This window comes from Vitis vinifera, chromosome 7 (genome assembly GCF_030704535.1).
Source record: "Vitis vinifera cultivar Pinot Noir 40024 chromosome 7, ASM3070453v1".
Taxonomy (NCBI): domain Eukaryota; kingdom Viridiplantae; phylum Streptophyta; class Magnoliopsida; order Vitales; family Vitaceae; genus Vitis; species Vitis vinifera.
Genome location: NC_081811.1, coordinates 3,640,721 through 3,647,537, shown reverse-complemented (window position 1 = coordinate 3,647,537; position 6,817 = coordinate 3,640,721). Strand labels below are relative to the sequence as shown.

Genomic DNA, 6,817 nt, shown 5'->3' with positions numbered 1-6,817 from the left:
ATTGTTTCCATTTACCTACCCTCTCCTTATCAAAGTGTGGAGTTCGATGAAAACAGAAAAAATGGTGCTTTATTTGTTCTGTAGTATACCAACAGTCTAACCCAGGAAAGGACATCGCAGTATTCAAACGAGGGCAAGGATGTATATCCGTGACATCATGGTGTGGAGGCCTACACACAGGCTTCTTGTGGAATTTCGTTAGGAAAATCAACAAAGAAAGTAAACAGAGACCGAAAATTTGCAAGTTTCCGATGGACAAATACAGAATTTTTGTGTTTTAGAGCTCCTCGAACCCATCTTCATCTGCGTCTTCCTCTATTCTCTGAAATTCTCTCCTCCAAGTTTCCATCTGTGAAGATGATGAAATGTAAGCTACCCAGAAAATTAATAACAAAAAACCATAAATGTATCTGGGAAACCACAAGGCTCAGAATGATAAGGGCATTTTGTAAATGATTGAGGAATCATTTCCAATATTTGTGGGTTCAATCACTGGAAGATATAACAAGAACCGAGTTATATTTGCTTACTGAAAAGTAAACAAATTATTAGGAACTTCTTATCCAAAATTCCCAGAACTCTGATCACTGAATCTGTCTCACCTGATCATCAGAAAACCGCAAATGTTCTGCAACAAAAAGTATGTACTCGCACTCGCTTGATGCTAGTTCCTTGCCTAAATTCGTTGCTACTTCACCATAATGAATCATTTCCACCTTGAAACCGTTGCTCATGAAAAGCTTGTCCATCCATTGCTTTGTACTGGACTGTGCAAGAGATCAAACAGACGTGCCTTTCTTAATGAACATAAGGATTGAAGTTAATACAAATAAGAACTAAATATTAAAGCAAACTGACCTTGCTTCCAACTTCACTTTCTGCCAACCAGACAGGCAATTCTCCCAGAAAGAGACATCCCTTCATGGCTAAACTACTTACAATAGAAACAAGCTCGTCAAAATCCGCCAAAGTCGTCACGGAGAGTCCCTGCAAATAGGTAACAAATCAAATTCATCAGCCATTTAAGAAACCACCAAATTTATGTCTAGTTGGTGAAGTTACACATTAACATTGAAGAGATTAAAAAACCTTAAACCACCTGGAAGACCCATATGCTAGGTCGATTTCCATTGAAACCTTTTCTGCGCAAAATTTCTAGTATATCAGAAGACTCCAATGGAACATGAAGAAACAGGCAACTTTTAGGAATCTTAGCCCCAACACCTAAGGGTTTATCAAAGAAATACTGTTAGAACTTGATGCATTGCTTATGTCAACCACAGGTATTTTGAAATACTCATGGTGAACAGCATTGAAAAATTTAATCTCCTTTGGATATCTTAAACCATATCCACACACCTTCGAGCTTTTGAGCTGCTCTTTTAAACACACTTTCCGGGGATATATCAAATATTATGGTTGAAGTTGGCCAACTGAGTCTGTATGGCCTAGTATCCATGCCATCTGTTAATAAAACAACCTGCCCAATATGAGTAGAGACCAATACGAGCTAAGCAAAAATGGTAAATACTAGTCAAGTAGCCTATGATTGGATATGGGCAAAAATACCTGCTTTAGTCCATCAATATGGTTCATGGTACTGAGCAATTTGTCATCAATGAACTTAGTTGCAAGGCAATAATGGAGTGGATATTGCTCCATGTCCTTCTCAACATTGGGAGGAAGAAAGCACCCAGCATATGGATCAATAAAAAGAGGCTCTGCAAATTGAAGCATTAACTTGCCATCATATAACACTAATAATCTCACCTCATTACAACTGCCACATCAATGAAAAAACCTATCCATGAATCGATAATAAAAGAAAAAGAGGAGGTGGTGAAAAACAATGATAGAAGTTGTCTTTTTATTTGAATGCCCAGTAGCCAATTTGTACCAACACACACCCTATGAGCTACTCAAACTTACAACCAAATGTGTTGGACCAACCCCACTAGTCTTGAGCCAATTTCAACACTTAACCATAGTTTTCAATCTAAGTTAACTGTTCGATAAAATGCCTGAACGAACTTTACCGAAAGTCCCTAAATTTTCAGCGCGAATACATAACAGAGAGGAAGAATGTGGGCTTACCCGGCCGAAAGGTCTCTTGAAAACGAAGAGAAGCGCCATGAATAGCGGCCTGAAGTAGTGGGTCATCGTCGTCTTTGAGTTTTGCTCTCAGCCGCCCAGTCTTCTTTGCCTTACAGGTCCTGGCTAGTGATGGATGCACTATAACCGTGAGCCGCGCCAGTGGAATGCCCACCACGAAAACGCTGGTTCCCATAATTTGCTCCAACACGGAAGAAGCCCTGTCCCTTGTATTTTGCTGAAAGAAATGGATAAACTGTATCACACGTCACGTCATATGATAATCTAAGGCCTTCCTCTTACGACCTCGTCAACTTTGTTTCCTACATCCAACGGAAAAAGGTCCCTATTCATCTTCTAAATCTTCATCTTGAAAAATATATGGTAAATAAATATGAATAAATATCCCATATTAGGATACAAATAACCAAGGAATCTCATTCTCTAGTCATGCAAGAAATTAATGGACGAACACTAGAAAGCTCCCTAACGTCTGTACTTGATTACAACATTTGTGAGGAAGAAAAAGTGCCACGGCTGTTGTGTGTTGATAACCTTTTCACAAGTCACAACAAAATGTTGACACCATGGACCAGACAATATCCCAAGGGTCTCCAGCGTCACGTCGTCACGTGCTTTCCGGTGGATAAAAAAATTTGGGGGTGCAGCCAAGTTTCAAAGGCCCTCGTTGAACTAGCCTCCTAGGAAAAAAGGACGCTTTTGTAAGAAAGATGAATTGTTATTCGACATGGTTAGTTGGATACTAAGATTGATTTAGGAAAATAGAGTTTGTGTGTTTCGTTGCCCAAAAATAGGGAACGTGACGTGACACACGTCCAAATTATTTAGGTAATGTAATGTCATGTGGTTTATGTAAACCCAAATATAAGTAAATGTATAATCAATTAAAAGAATTATAAATAAAATATCGGGGAAAGTAGAAAACGGGTTTAAAAGTGCATTTGATAGTGTTTTACGATTTTTTAAAATTCATAAAAATATTTTTAAATTAAAAACACTTTTTAAAATTACTTTAACTCTTATAGAGATACATATAAAAGACATATCTTTTAATGGAGTTTCGTAAGTTTGTACTGTTATACGATGTGTAGTTTTTTTATGAATTTTTTTATTTTTGGTTATTATTGAAAAATTTATTTAAATCTTAATAAAAACTAAATTCCTAAGGAATATATATATATATAAGAATAATTATAAAAACCTGATTATAATAAAAATTAAATTGTAATAGAATTAGGATTCGGAATTCTAATAAAAATTAACGTTCTTACAATATTGCTTAAAAACCCTAAGTTTTAAAAATGAGAAAACCCATTTATGCTAGAAAAGGAAGAAGAAATTTCAGGCAACAAATAAAAATGATTAAACTTTTGCTCTTTAAAGCTTGATAGTGCTCTAATCACCATAATCTCAATTACTTCCAAGGGTATCAAACTTGATATGTAATAAGGGTAAAGGGAAATTTGTCATTTTTGGTAAGAAGCATAAAAATCCATCCTTTAAATTAGGGCTTTTTTATTTTTGGGTAATGGCATTTTGGAAATTACCAAATACCTCGGAAGAAAAGAAAAAAGAAAGGAAAAAACGAAACAAATAAACAAAGGAATCCACCAACCCTGAAGGGGAAAATACCAAAAGAACCTACAAAATTGGACTGAAGGCTAAGGAGAAGGGTTGAAAACTTGAAAGTTAGTGGAAGAAGATGTTAGGTGCAGCCGTTGGGGCAATGCGCTAGACAATACTCACAACGGCTTTAAAACCCCCCCACGCACTCTCTCTCACCCAAACGGCACAGAGAGAAATAGAGAGAAAGAGAAAGGAGGAGCTTCAAGCAGAGCTTATCTTCTTCAACCCACAAAAAAATGGATCCTAATCTTCAAACCCTTGAAAACCCAGAAACCCAATCGTCAGATGAGCAAACCCAACTCGCCATTATCGCTCCTCCCACTGCTTCTATTTCTCTTTCTCTGTCTGCGGTTCTACCTACCCACTTTCTCCTCCCGCCCAAGATTTCTTCCCTACTTGCCCACCATCCAAGCAAGGTCAGAATTCCATCCCAGGCGGCTTCTCTTGCTCACCTCTCTCTTTCTTCGTCTCTAAACCAGCCCAAGTCGTTTTTCAAGTCTACCCCCATCTCTTCTTCCCCTCTCCAGAGTCCTCTGTTTCTGGGGCCTCGCCGCTCCTCAGATCCCTCCAACGCTGCTGGAATCCGTCGATCTTGCATTGTTTGGTTCCGAAATGACCTTCGTGTTCACGACAACGAGTGCCTCAACTCTGCCAGCAATGAGTCCATGTCGATGTTGCCCGTTTACTGTTTCGATCCGAGGGATTACGGGAAATCGTCGTCTGGGTTCGATAAGACCGGGCCGTACCGTGCCTCGTTCTTGATTGAGTCGGTTTCCGACCTCCGCCAGAACCTCCAGAAACGAGGGTCTGATTTGGTGGTCAGAATTGGGAAGCCTGAGACGGTGCTAGTGGAGCTGGCGAAGGCAGTCGGTGCCGATGCCATTTATGCTCACAGAGAGGTTTCTCACGATGAGGTTAAGGGAGAGGAGAAGATTGAGGCGGCCATGAAGGAGGAGGGCGTGGAGTTGAAGTACTTCTGGGGAAGTACATTGTACCATGTTGATGATTTGCCATTCAAAATGGAGCAAATGCCCACGAATTACGGCGGGTTCAAGGAGAAAGTGAAGGGTTTGGAAATCAGGAAGACTATCGCCACATTGGACCAGTTGAGGGGGCTTCCGGCGAGAGGGGATGTTGAGGCCGGGGAGATTCCATCTCTGTTGGATCTGGGTCTTAGCCCATCTGCAACATTACCTCAGGTTTGGTTTCGTTTGGCTATTTTATATTTTGATTATTGCATTTGTCTGTTTGTGTTTTGGACATTGTCGAAAATTTTGAGTCCATGTTGGTTTGCTAAATTGAATTGGATAAAAAATTTAGGGAAAACAGTTTTAGGATGGATATTCTATATTGGGAGATGTAAAGTTTGAGTTGGATTTATTTTTGAGGGCTGTACAAGAATACTTTAAAGAACAGAGACATGGAGATCCTTTTAACATATTTTATCAATTTCGAATTCTAAGTAGATTAGGAATGCAGTAGGCCATTTAGCTTCTTGTTTTGGTTTCCAATTAGTGGAAAACAACTTAAATTATCCTATAAATGAATAAATTTGTTAATAGTCTGAAAACCCTTAATCATGCAGGGGTGTGGCTTTCCATTGGACTCTTGATGTTTTATGGCCCTGCCTTCATTTTTACTCTAACCATTTATTCATTTTATTAGGTTTTAATTCAATAGTTCTTGTGCCTTTTAACCTTTTGAGAATATAAGGCCTAGGAATAGATTTTGGGCTGCTAAATTAGAATTGGAATGGAAATTTATATTTGTTTAATTCTTGAAGATATGCAGCAATGTTTAACATTTTAATGGAAATCTATATTCATACATGAAGCCTCCATGTACTCACTCATTTGCCATTAAGCATATGTACCTATGAATATTGGTAAAACTATTTGTAGATATGCACACTTGAGCTTTGTGTCACCTTTATTTCTCATCTCCAACTGGCCTGTTTTTCCAGCCATTCTCATTTGCCTGTAGATGGTAGTGCACCTTTTTGTATCAAAAGAGCATCTAGTTTCATCAATATTCCTTTGCTTTTTTATTTGGAAAGTGAGCCCTCTGGAGCATTGCTTGTTTATGCTTTGATTGACAATATGTTCATCTCTTGTCATGTAGAATGGGATGTCAACTGCTAATGGTTCTCTTGTGGGAGGGGAGACCGAAGCGCTACAGAGGCTGAAGAAATTTGCAGCTGAATGCCAAGCACAACCACCTAAGGGAGCTGCAAATGATAGCATATATGGTGCAAACTTTTCTTGCAAAATCTCTCCATGGCTAGCTATGGGATGTCTCTCTCCACGCTCGATGTTTGATGAGATAAAGAAATCTGCCAGCAGGTAGTATGCTTAAGTTTACGCATCAGTTTGTTTTCCTTATCCTTTTTTTAAGCAGTGTTCTTGTTTATAAGATTGCCCTCTCACTTCAGAGTGAAATTATATGATTTGTAGGACTATTTCTGCCTCAACATCCAAAGATGGTGGCAGTGGCCAATCTGACACCGGAATGAACTGGTTGATGTTTGAATTGATGTGGAGGGATTTCTTCAGGTAACTTGAAAAATCATAGAGCTTGTGTCACACTAGAACTAGTAGTTCCTGTATTAAAGGTTTATTTATCTTTCTTTCCCCTGCTTTCTTGATACACATACTACATAATTTGACTTTCAATTGGTACTGTTTCACTAATGTCTTGTGCCACTGTCCATTTCAGATTCATCACCAAGAAGTATAGTTCTGCCACGAAGCAGGTTGACGCTGCTCCAGCTACAGCTTGTACGGGTGCCCTTGCTTAGGCAAGAACTTAATTGAAGGTGAGACGGGAAATTGTTTCAGGAGGCAAGCTGCTTTCTTTCTTTTTGGTTTTCCAAGCTGTAGCAGTTACATGTTGAAGTAGGGTTGTTCCTTGTTGGACTTTGTTCTCACTATTAAATAAATATAAAGCGTTGTCCCTTTACATGAAATGGCCAGTTTCTGGCTCAATCATTGTGCATTGTCATCACCCCTCCTGTGAGAATAACAGACCCTTTATGTTTCTCCACCCCTGGTTTATACTCTTATGTTGTTAGGATTAATGG

General features: G+C 38.9%; 2 protein-coding genes across 3 annotated transcripts; one reads left to right on the top strand and one right to left on the bottom strand.

Moving 5' to 3' along the window:
- Nucleotides 1-49: 49 nt before the first annotated feature.
- Nucleotides 50-2,573, bottom strand: LOC100245173 (O-methyltransferase 1, chloroplastic). Of its 2 annotated transcripts, XM_010653892.3 has the most exons (7): nt 2,095-2,573; nt 1,570-1,721; nt 1,360-1,480; nt 1,100-1,224; nt 859-987; nt 603-767; nt 50-349 (listed from the first exon to the last, which is right to left on the bottom strand). In XM_010653892.3, the coding sequence occupies exons 1-7, from the start codon at nt 2,285-2,287 to the stop codon at nt 278-280; spliced, it is 957 nt and encodes a 318-aa protein (XP_010652194.1). In that variant the 5' UTR covers nt 2,288-2,573; the 3' UTR covers nt 50-277. The 2 variants fall into 2 exon arrangements, with proteins under 2 accessions (XP_010652194.1, XP_059593865.1); XM_059737882.1 differs by lacking the exon at nt 50-349 and having other exon boundaries at nt 606-762.
- Nucleotides 2,574-3,720: 1,147 nt separating this feature from the next.
- LOC100253809 (blue-light photoreceptor PHR2) lies at nt 3,721-6,703 on the top strand. The gene is made up of 4 exons (XM_002270212.5): nt 3,721-4,937; nt 5,860-6,080; nt 6,192-6,290; nt 6,454-6,703. Exons 1-4 carry the CDS (start codon nt 3,975-3,977, stop codon nt 6,533-6,535), a joined length of 1,365 nt encoding a protein of 454 aa, XP_002270248.1. The 5' UTR covers nt 3,721-3,974; the 3' UTR covers nt 6,536-6,703.
- Nucleotides 6,704-6,817: the final 114 nt, after the last annotated feature.

Excerpts from the sequence above, each read along its gene's own strand:
- LOC100245173 (XM_010653892.3), bottom strand. The coding sequence starts at position 2,287 with ATGGGAACCAGCGTTTTCGTGGTGGGCATTCCACTGGCGCGGCTCACG. Across the intron at positions 1,481-1,569 it reads ATATTGATGGACTAAAGCAG|GTTGTTTTATTAACAGATGG; the intron begins GTATTTTTGCCC and ends CATATTGGGCAG. Across the intron at positions 768-858 it reads AAAGTGAAGTTGGAAGCAAG|TCCAGTACAAAGCAATGGAT; the intron begins GTCAGTTTGCTT and ends TCTCTTGCACAG.
- LOC100253809 (XM_002270212.5), top strand. The coding sequence starts at position 3,975 with ATGGATCCTAATCTTCAAACCCTTGAAAACCCAGAAACCCAATCGTCA. Across the intron at positions 6,081-6,191 it reads ATAAAGAAATCTGCCAGCAG|GACTATTTCTGCCTCAACAT; the intron begins GTAGTATGCTTA and ends TATGATTTGTAG. Across the intron at positions 6,291-6,453 it reads ATGTGGAGGGATTTCTTCAG|ATTCATCACCAAGAAGTATA; the intron begins GTAACTTGAAAA and ends TGTCCATTTCAG.